We start from the raw sequence: 16,836 nt of genomic DNA, 5'->3' as shown, positions 1-16,836 counted from the left end.
ACTTCAATCTACATGTAGACTGGGTGAACCAAATTGGTAAAGGTGCTGAGGAAGAGGATTTCTTGGAATGTATGCGGGATGGTTTTTTGAACCAACATGTCGAGGAACCGACTAGAGAGCAGGCTATTCTGGACTGGGTTTTGAGCAATGAGGAAGGGTTAATTAGCGATCTTGTCGTGAGAGGCCCCTTGGGTAAGAGTGACCATAATATGGTGGAATTCTTCATTAACATGGAGAGTGACGTAGTTAATTCAGAAACAAAGGTTCTGAACTTAAAGAGGGGTAACTTTGAAGGTATGAGACATGAATTAGCTAAGATAGACTGGCAAATGACACTTCAAGGATTGACGGTGGATATGCAATGGCAGGCATTTAAAGGTTGCATGGATGAACTACAACAATTGTTCATCCCAGTTTGGCAAAAGAATAAATCAAGGAAGGTAGTGCACCCGTGGCTGACAAGAGAAATTAGGGATAGTATCAATTCCAAAGAAGTAGCATACAAATTAGCCAGAGAAAGTGGCTCACCTGAGGACTGGGAGAAATTCAGAGTTCAGCAGAGGAGGACAAAGGGCTTAATTAGGAAGGGGAAAAAAGATTATGAGAGAAAACTGGCAGAGAACATAAAAACAGACTGTAAAAGCTTTTATAGATATGTAAAAAGGAAAAGACTGACAAAGACAAATGTAGGTCCCCTGCAAACAGAAACAGGTGAATTGATTATGGGGAGCAAGGACATGGCAGACCAATTGAATAATTACTTTGGTTCTGTCTTCACTAAGGAGGACATAAATAATCTTCCAGAAATAGTAAGGGACAGAGGGTCCAGTGAGATGGAGGAACTGAGCGAAATACATGTTAGTAGGGAAGTGGTGTTAGGTAACTTGAAGGGATTGAAGGCAGATAAATCCCCAGGGCCAGATGGTCTGCATCCCAGAGTGCTTAAGGAAGTGGCCCAAGAAATAGTGGATGCATTACTGATAATTTTTCAAAACTCGTTAGATTCTGGACTAGTTCCTGAGGATTGGAGGGTGGCTAATGTAACCCCACTTTTTAAAAAAGAAGGGAGTGAGAAACCGGGGAATTATAGGCCGGTTAGCCTAACGTCGGTGGTGGGGAAACTGCTGGAGTCAGTTATCAAGGATGTGATAACAGCACATTTGGAAAGCGGTGAAATGATCGGACAAAGTCAGCATGGATTTGTGAAAGGAAAATCATGTCTGACGAATCTCATAGAATTTTTTGAGGATGTAACTAGTAGAGTGGATAGGGGAGAACCAGTGGATGTGGTATATTTGGATTTTCAAAAGGCTTTTGACAAGGTCCCACATAGGAGATTAGTGTGCAAACTTAAAGCACACCGTATTGGGGGTAAGGTATTGGTGTGGGTGGAGAATTGGTTAGCAGACAGGAAGCAAAGAGTGGGAATAAACGGGACCTTTTCAGAATGGCAGGCGGTGACTAGTGGGGTACCGCAAGGCTCAGTGCTGGGACCCCAGTTGTTTACAATATATATTAATGACTTGGATGAGGGAATTAAATGCAGCATCTCCAAGTTTGCGGATGACACGAAGCTGGGTGGCAGTGTTAGCAGTGAGGAGGATGCTAAGAGGATGCAGGGTGACTTGGATAGGTTGGGTGAGTGGGCAAACTCATGGCAGATGCAATTTAATGTGGATAAATGTGAAGTTATCCACTTTGGTGGCAAAAATAGGAAATCAGATTATTATCTGAATGGTGGCCGATTAGGAAAAGGGGTGGTGCAACGAGACCTGGGTGTCATTATACACCAGTCATTGAAAGTGGGCATGCAGGTACAGCAGGCGGTGAAAAAGGCGAACGGTATGCTGGCATTTATAGCGAGAGGATTCGAGTACAGGAGCAGGGAGGTACTACTGCAGTTGTACAAGGCCTTGGTGAGACCACACCTGGAGTATTGTGTGCAGTTTTGGTCCCCTAATCTGAGGAAAGACATCTTTGCCATAGAGGGAGTACAAAGAAGGTTCACCAGATTGATTCCTGGGATGGCAGGTCTTTCATATGAAGAAAGACTGGATGAACTGGGCTTGTACTCGTTGGAATTTAGAAGATTGAGGGGGGATCTGATTGAAACGTACAAGATCCTAAAGGGATTGGACAGGCTAGATGCAGGAAGATTGTTCCCGATGTTGGGGAGGTCTAGAACGAGGGGTCACAGTTTGAGGATAGAGGGGAAGCCTTTTAGGACCGAGGTTAGGAAAAACTTCTTCACACAGAGAGTGGTGAATCTGTGGAATTCTCTGCCACAGCAAACTGTTGAGGCCAGTTCATTAGCTATGTTTAAAAGGAAGTTAGATATGGCCCTTGTGGCTACAGGGGTCAGGGGGTATGGAGGGAAGGCTGGGTTCTGAGTTGGATGATCAGCCATGATCATAATAAATGGCGGTGCAGGCTCGAAGGGCCGAATGGCCTACTCCTGCACCTATTTTCTATGTTTCTATGAATGATGTTTTAGTCAAGCTCTTCACCTGCCATCAAAATCTCATAACTGTCTTAATGTGAAAAGAGGTGATCTTCGATTTTCAGAAACTCACTAGTTTGCACCAGTCACAAGTGTCTCACTAAATACCCTAAGTAACAATACTAAGCACGTTTTCATTGCTGGTTGAAGAACGTTATTATAATTCAGAGCTTTGAAATAGTTTTATTTTTCATATAGATTTGTAACATTATATTCAACATATAATACCCAAACCTATTAAAACATAAATATTGACTGTATATAGTTGACCAAAGATGGAGACTACGGAAGGTGGGGGGCCACAGACAGAAATGAAATTCACAAGTGGGCCACAAGCAGACTGAGAACTCGTGTCCTAAATCACAAACTCAACAACACACTACTTTCTGCCCAATCAGAAAACAGGCCCACCAGCAACTTTTACGTGTGTTGCCAGATCTCATCTGTTCTTTCAGGGATAGTATTCAGTTAAAAAGCCCAGACTACAACTCAGAATGAAGCTTTAGTTTGCTCTCTGATAGATGAGAGCCACACAATCAGGGCTAATAAAGCTCACCTCTTTCTCTCCTCTCGCCACTTGGCAATTTCCTCTGGAGTGTCCAGTTTAATTCTTCTTGCTCCTGGCCCATGTGCCTGTTGACAAGAAAAGCAGTGAGCAGAGCAATTTGGCATAATGTGTGTTTACTCTCCCAATGAGTGATGCAACAGATAAAATAAAATTAACAATAAGCTACTTAGTCCATTTTAATTCTTCACAAAACAGTTTTGGGTCAAGTAAAACACTTACATTTCTCCAATGAATCTGAACCAGCTTCTCGTGGGCATTGAAACTGCAACCCTTAACTTTGCACTAATAAAAAAGACAGGGGAAAAATGATTAGAGAGACAGACAGAAAAGGGATTAGACACATTATATCAGCTTACGTTGGCTGTGTTTTCTATTACATGACCAAAACTAAATCACTTTTGTTTTCATTTAAGGAATACCTACTGATCTCTTCCCTCTTCATGTTATTGTCAAGGCAACCCCTGAACAAAATATTGTTGAAACTATCACTATACCCCAAACAGTGATACATTTGACTGAATGTCAGTTCATTTGTTGCAGCTTCCCTTCACGCACATTAATCTTGGCACAACTAGTGAACTAAAGAAACTTTCTGACAGTACAAAACACTCAGGTTTCACATATTCCTCACTGGGAATACGTTGAGAGCGGGTGGGAAGGAAGAAAAACATTTTCCGCATTTAACAATTTCTAGAAACCACCTCAAGCCCACTGGGACTTTCAAAAGACAATTTGACAGACACCGTAGAGACAGAAAAGTACTTTCCCCAAGGGGAATCAGCAGGAAAATAACCAAAATGCAAGAGCTAGAATGAATTGTGCGGCTGAATGACTTGCATTGTAAAGATTCAACGCTTCTATTTCTCCTCCAGAAATCATAAAAGAACAAACAGCGCATTAACTGAAGTTAATGATTAAAAAGAATGCTTTTAGCACTAATAACTGTTGAGAAAGAGGCGATTAAAAAAGGATAAATTCTTGCAAAAATAAAGAATACAAAGAAAAAGGAAAAACCCAGGTAGTGACGTCTTACGCACAGGGTGGGCTAATTTTTCCCCTAAATATTTCTCAATCACGGAAACAAATCCGTGTAAATGATTGTGTCTGCGAGTCAAAGTAAGACCAAAACTATGGCCTGGAATCTGATTGGTTCAGTGAGGCAACAGGTATGATCAATGGAGAAGATTTTACAGGAGCCCCTGCAGAGTGACAGAAGTTATGCTCTTGGCCATTACCCATTCCTCCAAAAAAAAAACCTGTCTTGAAGCCTCCCCTAGCAACCAGTTAATGGACAAGAAGCTCCTCAATAATAGAACAGTACAGCACAGGGACAGCCTTAGTGCACGATGCAGAAAGCTGCCAGCTCAGCGGCCACGTCCATCATGCACACTGGCCTCCTCAGCATTGAGGGCACCTCCCAAACGTGATGCCTGAAAAGGCAGCATCCATCATTGAGGATCTTCCCCCCCCCCCCCAACCCCAGGACAGGCCCTCTTCTCATTGCTACCGTCAGGGTGCCTCAGCGTTTCAGGAGCAACTTCTTCCCTTCTGGCACCCAATTTCTGAATGAACAATGAATCCATGAATACGATCTCACTATTCCCCTCCCACCCATTTTTTTTTATTATTATACTTGCTGCAATTTAGTTTTTTTGAAATGATATATTGCTACGACTGAACTAATTTCACGACACCTGCCAGTGATATTAAACCTGATTCTGATGATAAGAATTTCACTGCCAGCAAGTGATAATGTCAAAAGTTCTGTTAGGAAATGCATTCATCAGTTTGTGAACAGTAATACAGACACGCACCAGTGCAATTTGTACAGGTAATCACACTATTCTTGGTGTGGAATAAACAAAAACAAAACAGGAAGGTGCAGCCCAGTCACGCCTCAAGTAGTTTAAAGAAAGGGTAGATTCTCATTCCTTCAGCTTGTTTACAATTCTCTCCTTCTTACAACTTACTTGGTTTCTTTAAACTTATCCCAAGATGACCAAATGAATTCACACGATGAGGGGAGCAGAACTACCTTTGACATTGACAGCATTTAACCAAGTGTGACGTTCTGGTAAAACTGAAAGCACTGAAATCGGAGGAAGTTTCTTTTCCGGCTGGACTAATATCTTGGACAAAGAAAAAAATATTGCAGACTAATTATCTATCCAAGTTCCTCATCCCAGTGTCATACGCAGAACTATTTTCAATTCGAAACAGGGACAGCCAAGCTGCCAAGTCTGTGCAGCTATCCAGTACCCATTCACACTAATTCCATTTACCAGTACATGGGCTGAGCTGCCGTCCAACATCCAGCTGATCCAAGTGCTTCTCTGAAGTAGTGTACTGTTAATGTTGTTGCTTTACCTTATTTTAGCTCAACATATTGTGTAATGATTTGACCTGTATGAACAGTATGCAAGACAAGCTTCTCACTGTATCTTGGTACATGTGACAACAATAAACCACTACATTGTTAGAGTCCGTCTCCAACAATCCCCCATATGTCAGACGGAGCATTTCAGATTCAAACTATGATTCATTAATGATCTAATCTTGATCACAAAGTTCAAGAAAGTTCAGCAATGGTCAGTGCTCAACTTCTTTAAAAATGTCTCCAAACAGCAAACCACTTGATTTGTTAGTGATAAATGTCTCTATGCTCAAGTACATGACAATGATCTCCAACAAGGGAGTGCCTAACCATTACCACTTTGCATTTAATGTCATTACCAGATTAGAATCCCCCATTACCTGGGACATGATCATTAACCACCAACTCGGTTAAACAAGCCACACAAACAGTCTGACCATTTGTGCATTCTTCAAAAGGTTCACCTCATGATTTCCCAAAGCCTCCAGACCACTTGCAAGACACACCAGGTCTGTGATGAAATGGCATTTTCCTGGTTTGGAAGAGAACTCAGCACCCCAAAACCATTTTAAACAAAGCAGTCTATTTGATTTTCAACTCATTCATTAAAAGCTTAAATCTCTCCATGAAGAAGGAAGAATTGCTGTGGGTCAAACCACAGGCTGTTGGCTGGAAATGGGGTGAAGTAAGTTGCTGAAGACAACTTTCTGTGACAGAGACAAGCACATTGACTCTAAAGTTCTACAGTACTTAAATTGCAACCACTTCTGATCATCCAGAACTGATTGTTCAACAAACAGAGCCATAATTTTTGGCATTATTTCCCTTTGAACAAACTTTTCATTAAAAGGGAGGTACAAAACCACTTTACATTTATATAGAAGCATTTAAAGTAATTTAAGCCCCGAGATAAACACAGAACTCTACAGAGAAATTCACTCCTCTTCAGTATTAGGTCTGTCTTTCATTGATTAAGCCCCTGTATAATATTGTTGTGTAGAAAAACACCTCTGATCTTACAAGTCCCTTTCAGTACGACAACAGACAATAGTTTAGTGCAGAGAATGGTTTGGGCCATAATGGAAAATGCAACAAGTACTAAACTGAGGTCAAGATTAACCGTTGTCAGTCTGCACCTTTCCCGTTCAATAGTTTCATCAGGAGCAAGTCTGTACAATAACAAACAGTTGTTAAACTAGTATTAACTGTATTCCAATGCCAGTTAACAAACACAATGTTATGCTGAGCATTCAAGTCTCAAAGACATCACTTTGAGATCTTCAATTATGAAATGTCGTATTGTGAATTCTAAACAGGTGAAAATTTAAAAAGCACTCGGTCTCCTCCTCCCTTTGTGCAGCTGGAAAGGATAAGCAAGGTCAGAACCTCATTCACATTCCACTCCAAGAGGCAAACGGACACCAGCAGTGACAGGACAGTGTGAAGAGGTAGAGGGTGAAGCGAGGTTGAAAGGGAAATGAGTGTCCCGTGGGCAGCAGTGAATACCCTCACCCTGAGCAGCTGGCTGACACTCCCAAAGTTGAAAATGCAGTTTAATTAGATTAACTCATGGCACAGTTCAACACACCAAGCGCATGCACGAAGGATGGGCATGTTTTCCATGTGCAAGCAAACTTGTTTACTCTGCTCCAATTCAGTCCTTCCCTTGACCTGCAGCTCTAATCCTGGTCTTTTCCGTCAGTCCCCTTTCTAGAAACACTACACTTGCACCATAAACTACAGCAAAAACATCTGGTCACCAGAACCTTTCTTCATTCTCCATTAAGCTCTCTTTGTCAGCATTCTTCCCCTTTTGCTATTTCTTCTGATATATAAACATACTCCAATTAACCCTCCCACACTGCTCTTAAATCACATTCCCCCCCACCTAAACTACTGATATATTCCAAGAGTTGCCATTACAACTGTACAGAGGGGGTACAGGAGTAAGGTATGACAACGAGTGGAATGGTGCTGCAGCAACAACCTGGCACTCAACATCAGTTAAGACGAAAGAGCTGATTGTGGACTTCAGGAAGGGTAAGACGAAGGAACACATATATCAATCCTCATAGAGGGATCAGAAGTGGAGAGAGTGAGCAGCTTCAAGTTCCTGGGTGTCAAGATCTCTGAGGATCTAACCTGGTCCCAACACATTGATGTAGTCATAAAGAAGGCAAGACAGTGGCTATACTTTATTAGGAGTTTGAAGAGATTTGGCATGTCAACAAATACACTCAAAAACTTCTATAGTTGTACCGTGGAGAGCATTCTGACAGGCTGCATCACTGTGTGGTATGGAGGGGCTACTGCACAGGACCAAAAGAAGCTGCAGAAGGTTGTAAACCTAGTCAGCTCCATCTTGGGTACTAGCCTACAAAATACCCAGGACATGCCCTTTTCTCACTGTTACCATCAGGTAGGAGGTACAGAAGCCTGAAGGTACACACTCAGCGATTCAGGAACAGCTTCTTCCCCTCTGTCATCCAATTCCTAAATGGACATTGAAGCTTTGGACATTTTTTTTACACCATCAATTTAGGATAAGGCCTTTCTAACTTGGAAAACCCAAGGGAATAACAACTTTTTCAGATTTGTTTTTAGGGGGTTGCTTAATGTCTTTTTCTCAGTTAGTGGATAAATACGATTTATTTAATGTACACTTCTTTTAGATATTTACAAATTATTTATTTATTTATTTTTTTAAAAACATGGTTTGCTGCCAAATTACCCTTCTGCTTATCCACCTAATATGACAGATGTTCTCTTTCAGCTTAAACCACTTCAAAAAGGGTTGATAGCTATAATTTATACAGTTATTGAATTTACGAATGATACCCAATTATAAAATTAAACATGCTTGGGAACTGGAATTTCAAGAGTCATTTTCAGATAATCAATGGAGTAAAATTTTTCATTTGGTTAATAACTCATCTATTTGTGCCCGCCATCCCTTGATACAGTTCAAGGTAGTGCATCGGGCCCATATGTCAAAGGATAAACTAGCGTGTATTTTTTCCAACATCAATCCTATTTGTGACAGATGTAATATTGAGGTGGCCACTTTAACTCATATGTTTTGGTCTTGTATAAAGCTAGATAATTTTTGGAGAAATGTTTTTAAAACGCTATCAAGAGTCTTGGATCTGGACCTACAACCCAATTTACTTACGGCAATCTTTGGGATTATCCAATCGGAAGCAGAAAATATTCCTGTTTCCGCTCAAAGTTAAAAGGCTATCATATGTTATTGGCTAGGAGAGCCATTTTACTGAAGTGGAAGGGTTCTAATCCACCTACTGGCTTTCCTCCATTATGTCCTGTTTAAGTTTACAGAAAACAAGTCATTGGATATTTGATACATCCTTTAAATTTGAGCAAATCTGGTGGCCTTTTATTCAATATTTTCATTTGATTTATTACTCTTCCAATTATTTTTTTCCCCCCAAAGTTTTAGAAAGTCTTTCCTTTTTTGGTCGTATCCTCAATTCCTTTCCCCCGCCTTTTCTCGTATAGAGTAGTGGGTTTTTTCCCCTCTCTTCTTCATCTAAAAATTTAAAGTTTTTTTTCCTGTCTCCATGAATTGATAAGAGAACTAGCTGTCTTCTTTTTTATTATATGCTACATATTAGTTTAATACTATGTATGATTTTGATAATGTCTATTTCACTTTCTTTGTATTGTTATTGATAAATATATTTGAGATAATTCTCCTCTTGTTTAAATATGCTCTTTTTAAATCAATAAAAAGACTAATAAAGAAAGAAAGCAGCTTTGGACAGTACCTCACTTTTTAAAAAAAAATACACAATATTTCTGTTTTTGCACATTTAAAAAAATCTATTCAATATACATAACAAACAAACAAGTAAATCAATTATGTTTTATTTTATTTATTTTTTTCTCTCTGCTAGATTACGTATGGCATCGAACTGCTGCTGCTAAGTTAACAGATTTCACGTCACATGCCAGTGATAATAAACCTGATTTTGTAATTGGAGGGAGTTGGATACGTAGCAAGCAGGGTCTCTACACATTAGAATAAATGGAATAAATGAAACAGTGTGAACGTCCTACGATTTAACCAGCAAGTCAGTGAGCAAAGGATACAAGAAACAATCTTCTGGAAGAGGTGAAGCACGACTGAAGGATAATGATATAATGTAAACAAAATCCAGCGTGCTCTCCAGCTGTGACACAGGAACAATCCATTCATTGCCATTTGTGGTGTCATGGCATTCAGATTGATTCTAGCATATCTAAATACATGTTCATTTCCCAGACCCAACTTGTACTTCCACATGAAGGGTGAAAAGAAATAACTACCAGTGAGAAACCCCTCTCTCATTTTGCCTCCCCTCCCTCACTAACCACCTTGAACATGGTTATTACCCTCACTCGTTCGAACCTGAACCTTCATGATAATGAACACCTCCAGCAAACCTTCCCTTTGCTGCCTTTGCTCAAAGTTCTTTATGCAGACCATTCAGTAAATCCATTCCATGTTTTCTCCACCTTCATACCCCTTCCTCAATAGCACAAAAATTTGATGAGTAACACAAAAAAAAAATCAAACTTACTGTCTACAGCAAAGAAATGGACTGGAAGTAATCTTAGGCTAAATCCTACATACTATAACTGACTGGGCTAATATCTTTGTACTAGTCTGATTTACGCATTTATTTTGCTATGACACTTGACTGAAAGATAATGTCGGCTGACTCCATCACCCAGGCTGGCCTTCCAACCAATACCCAGACTTATTTGGCCAGACGCAGAGGGCTGTTACACTGGCCTGGAGATGCACACATGACCCAGATGTGGAAGGTCTCGGGCAAAGCACAGAGTGTATCATCAACACATCCTGACAAACTTCAGAAGCTGTCAGTGTTTCAGTGTAGGGCATTCTGATTAATTGGGTCAACGGTAAGCGGCTGCCCCAATTAATTTGGGACTACTCTTAAAGAAGAGAAACTAATTGAGAAAACAGTTGGATTTCCTTTGTTCATTTGGGATACTAAACTGCTTAATTCATGCAGGAAACCATTACTGTTTCCGGAAACAGTTTCTAACTAGCATCAGTCAAGCGTTGGACACTACATCATGCTTAGGATGAACGGTTTTTAAAATAACACTGGTTGCATGAGTTTGTGTTCAATCACTGATGATCTTTTGTCACTGATAATCGGCGAGAAATAAGCAGTAAGACAATTTGGAACTGTTTTGCTCTTTACGGCTTCAAGCACTCAAAGACTTGAAGATGCCAGAAACAAGCTGGAGTAAAAATGAAATGATTTCACCACTTCAAGTTAGGAACTACAAAGAATATGAAAGTATCGATGATCATCTTGAATGTTACAATGATTCTGAGGATGCAATTATCAAAAGTATTGTATGAAGACTACACATTAACTGCATTAGGTGCCTGAGCCGATTTTCCTCATTTACAGTCAATCAAAAGAACACAGCAGTGTACACTGGATGAATTCCTCCATCAACAACTATTAGGAACTAACACATAGCTTTAGAGTACAGCAGTAATTTTTTTTGTTGCCCACGCGAGTTGCGCCTTCTTCCCCACCTTGGGTGTTTGATGTTTTCCTGACGGGTTCAGTGATGTTTCTTTGTTTCGTGGCTGCCTGAGAGGGGACGAATCTCAGTTGTATTCCTTGTACATACTTTGAAATGACTTCTCTAACTAACACCAGACGATCTCTGTTTGGACCATACCACGTCTAATTTTTCCCCACACACACATGCACAAGTATACAAAGCTGTGGCCAACTGGTGAACTATTTATGCTTCTATTCACTCGGATCCCTAAAGTTCCCAAAGCTGGACAGCTACAGGAAGAAGTATATTGTTACCAGTAGGCTGGTCTGGACCTGCATTCAGCTCTTCCAGTACCCAGCGTCCAAACCACTCACTCTGCGAGAACTGCGTCAGAGCAAACCGAGAATGTGTTAAATTTCAACACCTCTGGTTTGAGCAGGGAGTTGTTCTGTAATTTTGACAATTCCAGGAGAGCTCAATATCTGCTGATACTTGTACCGAGAGACACTTAGCACAATCTATATTCTCTTACTTGGATGTGCTGTGACACATGCTCGCTGTATTTTTCCTGGTGTTTGAATCCTCGGTCACAGGTATCGCAGTAGTGTGTGTATAGGGGCTCCTTCTTCTTCTTCTTTTTCTATTAGAAAGCAAAGCAGAAAATCAGATTAACACTTGAATGCCAATGGCAAATCACACAGCCTTTTCTTCTGCCTCTCTGAAATAACCTGAAAAATCTTTACTGCTCAGTGTCAAGTAACCAACCCAGCAACCTTAGCATGTTAAAACAAGCATCAGAATTTTTTTTTTTTTTTTTTTATAAAAGGAAGAGATAAATAATTACATTGAGCAAAGTGATGTAATGCACTGTGTAAAATGTTGCTAGAAAGGACAATGATCACACTTTTCCCCCATTTACTTTCAAGACTTAGTGGTTTTGCTTCCCAGCAGATTGTAAAGCTACAGCAAAATATGCCACCACATTGAAACAGCTGCCTATTTGTGACTTCAGCTGTTTTGCCGTCAGACTGTTGAAGACCTATTGCAATAGGTCAGCAAAACTCCAGAGATCCCTGGGACCACGTCACAGCTGCTGTGTTTAACTTGCCATGCAGTGAGATCGGATGTTAAAACTCCACATATTCCCCACTCAATGTCCCTTAGCATTTATATACCCCCTCAATGCCAAGTCCCCCCCCATCTTTAATTATAGAAATCTCATTCTAATTGCTTCTTAATCCAATCTCTGAGGAAAACAAGCCATGTTTCCACAGTTTCTCCTTACAATTCAGTTTCAGTAACCATATACCTTCCTTGCAAATCTACACAGCAGGGCCAACACATTCTCTTTTTTGTAATTTATTTTGTATTGAAGTTCATCAAACAAAACTTTCCATAAGATGTATTTCAGATACTGCGCTATACGCTTTCTGGTTGGATATGACCTGCACATTGTACAGCCAGAGAATAAAGTTTACCATAAGACATAGGAGCAGAATTAGGTCAATGAGCATCATGTCTGCTCTGTCATTCAATCATGGCAGATCCTCCCCCCACCCCCCCCAACTTGTTTTCCTGTTTGCCAATATTCACAAGCTTTTAATTATTTTCTGTACAGATCCATGATATTTTAATCATCTATTTGTATGGATCCATGTTTCCTTTTGTATTCTAGTTTCTTATTTTTTCCCCCCCCCAAAGGTGAAAAATAACATTATCTTAGGTCAAAAGGGAATGACCCACATTTGTTTGCCAGATTTACCCATTTACTTGGGACTAATCTGTGCCCAGAGTTTCACCACTCCTGGATTCCACAATAGGGAAGCTGAGTAAAACAGTGACATTGATGGAGGACTGCAGCTAGCAAACTAGAATGAAGCAGCTGTGATTATTCTGTCAGTAGCAGAAAATGGTTGAAAGGGTAGAGGTGTACAAGGTCATGTCTGCTTTAGGTAGGTGTAATCTGTTCCATTTGAGAAGGTGGTTCAGGGACCTGGCAACAAAGATGTCCAACCTGAAATTTGTTAGGAGATGTTAAGGAGAGAGGGAAAAGTTCTTACTCTTTAGTTACCAAGTGGAACTCACTGCCGCAAAGGATGTGTAAACCTCCAAGGAAACAGAATGGGCACCAGACAAATAAAGTGTGGGTCTGAGGAATGAAATAGAGCAATCTTGGCTGACTCCTTCCCAAGAGACAGTATAGACTACAGGAACAGAATCAGGCCATTCAGCCCATCAAGTCTGCTCTACCATTCCATCATGGCTGATCCCGGATCCCACTCAAACCCCAGACACCTGCCTTCTCGTCATATCCTTTGATGCCCTGAACCGATCAGGAAGCACAATCAGTATAAACTCACAGGGCTCTGCCCAAGGCAGAGCAATTCGACACTTGAAACCAAATGCAGGACCCAAGCAGCACAAATACTGGACAATCGAGATTAAATTCAGACAGTTCAACTGGCATCTACCGGCAAAGTCTGGACTCCAGTCTAACTCCACACACTCCCGACCCTTCCTGTGCTTACAGAGTTTTTACTGACCACGTCCCGCATCAAGTGTTTGCGACCTTGGGCGGGAAATCACTTGCCACAAAAACAAACCGCCTGCGTAATCTCGGTCTGCTGCAGGGAGCAGCAACTGGAGTTGAAGCGTGCACATTTGACATTACCTGGTGTTGTCTGGTGTCAGACTGGTTGGTTCCTAGGCCCCAGTAGGCTGAAGCTTGCTGGCTTGGCCACTTCTGGCAAAACTGGCCGAGGTTATCTGGTTTTATTTATGAACAAACGGGGAAAGAGGGAACAGAAGAAAGTAAGTTAGGTCTTGCATAAACAAACTTAAGTTACTACCTAACATCAGAAATGACCTTTAATGTTGGAAGCTGACACAAATTCGACTACATCTGTAGAGAGTTGAAATACCAACTCCTCTCTTCTCCCTCACTGCCCTTTGTGCCACTGGCCTTTCCAGCAGCAATGAAAACCTGTCTGTCCTTTGACTCATCCAGATGTCGGAAGATTCTTCAGTGCTGTTTCCATGATTTTTTATTGGCCGGTCAGGGTTGTTGCCCTGATCTGAACCTCCTCCCCCCCCCCACCCCTCAACGAACCTGGAGAATCAGTGGACAACTCTCATTCTGGCCTCTACCCTTTGACCTGTTCGGCATGGATGACCCTACCAAGGGCCAAAGCATAAAGGCCTGACTCCAGCCACTATAGCTCTCCGGGTTATTGAGACACGCAAACCTCCAAACCTGTGGGGTACTGCAAAGTACAAATAAATACCGACATAAATTCATTTAAAAAATGTCAAAAATTGGATTCTTGCAGACTGAAACAGCTCTGGTATGAGCCAAAGCAGACTCTTGTGCTCAGTTAACCTGAGGACATTCAAACTGCGCCCCAAAAGCAGTGCAGCTTCATTCAACTGCCCGGTAGGGTAGTGAGAAGTGCAGTGTGGTCAGTCGGGGTTGAATCTGGGGTCCTCCGCAAGTAGTCTGTACATCCTCCCCATGGAACGTGTGGGTTTCCTCCGGGTGCTCCAGTTCCTCCCACAGTCCAAAGATGTACCAGTTAGTAGGTCAATTGGTCACTGTAAACTGTCCTGTGATGACAGGAGGGTTAACTGGGGGGGTTTGCTGGGCGGTGCAGCTCGAAGGACTGAAGGGCCTGCTCTGTACCTCAATACATTGAAAAAATAAAACAAAGCTCCGTGTAATAGGGTCAATACGTCAGAGGAAGGAACAGGATAGGATTAGATCTCCAGAGTTGTAGTTGTTGTTGTTTTTTTTTTTAAAAACTCAGTGACAAGGTTTAAATGAGTTCTGTAACACAGCCCAGAGCTGGAAAGCGGTTATTCCTTGATGTTTCACACGGCCACGGGCAATTTAAATGAAATCAATAAATAGTAAAGTGAGCTGCATTTGATAGTTGCTTATTAAAAATCCACTCAGCAATCCCCATAGATACCCATTTGTTGAATATTTATGGGAACAGTGAGGATGTCACAATTAAAAATCACACCCCATGTAAACAACTCAGAACTTGTTTCAAAGAACAGTATAGCCCAGGAACAGCCCCTTCAGCCCACACTGTTGTGCAGAACTAATTAAGCCAGTTATTAAATGCCCAACTGAACCAATTCCTTCTGCTACACAACATCCAGACCCTCCATTCATGTACCTATCCAAGAAGCTTTTGCACACATTCCAGGCACCCACCTCTCTCCACACAAAATACTTGCCCCACCCATCTCCTTTGAGCCTATCCCCTCCCACATTAAATACACCCTCTATTATTAAACATTTTGACCCTGGGATGAAGATACCAGTTCTCCAACCCTCTTATGACCTTAGAAACTACAGTCAACTCCACCACCGCCCCCCCCCCCAGCCTCCACTGCTCCAGAGAAAACCTTTCCTCACAGCATCCTGGATCCACTGCACCCTCTGCAAAGCCTCCACGTCCTTCCCGATGGGGCGGCCCAGAAGGGAATGAAACACGGCAGATGCGTCTACCTGAGCTTATAAAGTTCCAGCGCTGAATGCTGAACTTGCTTGCTGGTGAAAACTTATTTTCTTCTGCCCTCATATTTCTAAATGGTCCATGATTAAAGTGTCAAGGAAGATTGAAATCTTCGAGGGGAGAGTTCAGTGCCGTCTACCAACCTCTCAAAGGTGTCTGCACGTGATGGTCTCTCTCCCCACCCCCCCCGCTGCTCCTGAGGGAAGGTCCCTGTGCTCGAAGGGTCTCTCTCTCCCCCCCGATGCTGTCAGAGGGCTGTACCAAAGTTCTGGGCCTGCGTTTTGTGGATTGGCCTGTAGTTCCCGGTCACTCCTTTATCTGTTGTCATTTTGCTCCTGCTGCCGCACAACAGATTTCACAACACATGACACTGGAAGAGCTTGAGGCCTGCTTCCAGACAAATAATCCCTTCCTTGGATGTTACCAAGACAAAGGAGATGGCTTTCAACTTCAGGAGAACTCGCACCAGACGCACCCTTTTACATCGACGACACTGCAGCGAGCAGTTTCAAACTCCTGGGACTGCCCGTCTCGCACCAGCCTCTCATGGTCCCAGCAAACATCCTACACCAGGGGTCGGCAACCTTTTTGCTTCTGTGGGCCGGATCGCGTATTAATGAGCAGACGGTGGGCCAGATAAATGCCATTAAAAACTTGAAATCTGGGAATTATCCATTTAAATACATCTAGTTATGTTTTGCCTCAAATTAATGAATAACACATGCTAGAAAATCATTTGTGCTTAAGGTTGCCTACCCCTGTCCTATACAGTCAGAAAAGTTCTCCAACAACTCTGTGAGGAAGCTGAAGAGAGCTGGAGTTTGTATATCTCGTGTACAGCTCGTGTAGCTCCCGTGTACAGCTCGTGTAGCTCCCGTGTACAGCTCGTGTAGCTCCTGACGAGCTACAACATGCTTAACACTGAAACCTCACTGCAGTGGACAGGAAGGCTCGACAATGGGCAGTCAAAGGTGCCTAACACTTCCCCGGTAACAGCCAATCCACCATCTATGACATACTGTACACACACACAGACAGGCCAGTAACATTGCAAAGGATCACACCCACCCTGCTCAGGGACAGTTTGTCCCACTCCCATCAGGGAGGCTACATAGCATCCACACCAGACTCAAACAGTTCCTTTCTCCAAGCAGTAAGCCCTATCAACACCTCCATCAACCACTACTTGATTATTCCCATCAGTCACCTTGTGTACAGCCTAACGTCACTTTAGTGACATACAATCAATTTCATGCATCTATCATTATTGTGTTTATTTTATTATTACGTGTGGGTACATGGCCAAGTGTTAAGGCGT

General features: G+C 42.0%; 1 protein-coding gene across 1 annotated transcript in view; it reads right to left on the bottom strand.

The window, feature by feature from the left end:
• nufip1 (nuclear FMR1 interacting protein 1) overlaps positions 1-16,836 on the bottom strand; it is a 59,265-nt gene that overhangs the window by 40,636 nt on the left and 1,793 nt on the right. The window contains exons 2-5 of the mRNA XM_063051158.1: positions 13,667-13,761; positions 11,528-11,635; positions 3,288-3,350; positions 3,057-3,133 (exon numbers count right to left, since the gene is read on the bottom strand). Of these exons, the coding sequence (XP_062907228.1) occupies positions 3,057-3,133; positions 3,288-3,350; positions 11,528-11,635; positions 13,667-13,761 (343 nt within the window). The remainder of the gene's footprint in view (positions 1-3,056; positions 3,134-3,287; positions 3,351-11,527; positions 11,636-13,666; positions 13,762-16,836) is intronic.

The sequence above is a fragment of the Mobula hypostoma genome, chromosome 6, assembly GCF_963921235.1.
Source record: "Mobula hypostoma chromosome 6, sMobHyp1.1, whole genome shotgun sequence".
Taxonomy (NCBI): domain Eukaryota; kingdom Metazoa; phylum Chordata; class Chondrichthyes; order Myliobatiformes; family Myliobatidae; genus Mobula; species Mobula hypostoma.
Note: the sequence above shows the minus strand (reverse complement) of the source record. Positions and strands in the feature narration are given on the sequence as shown.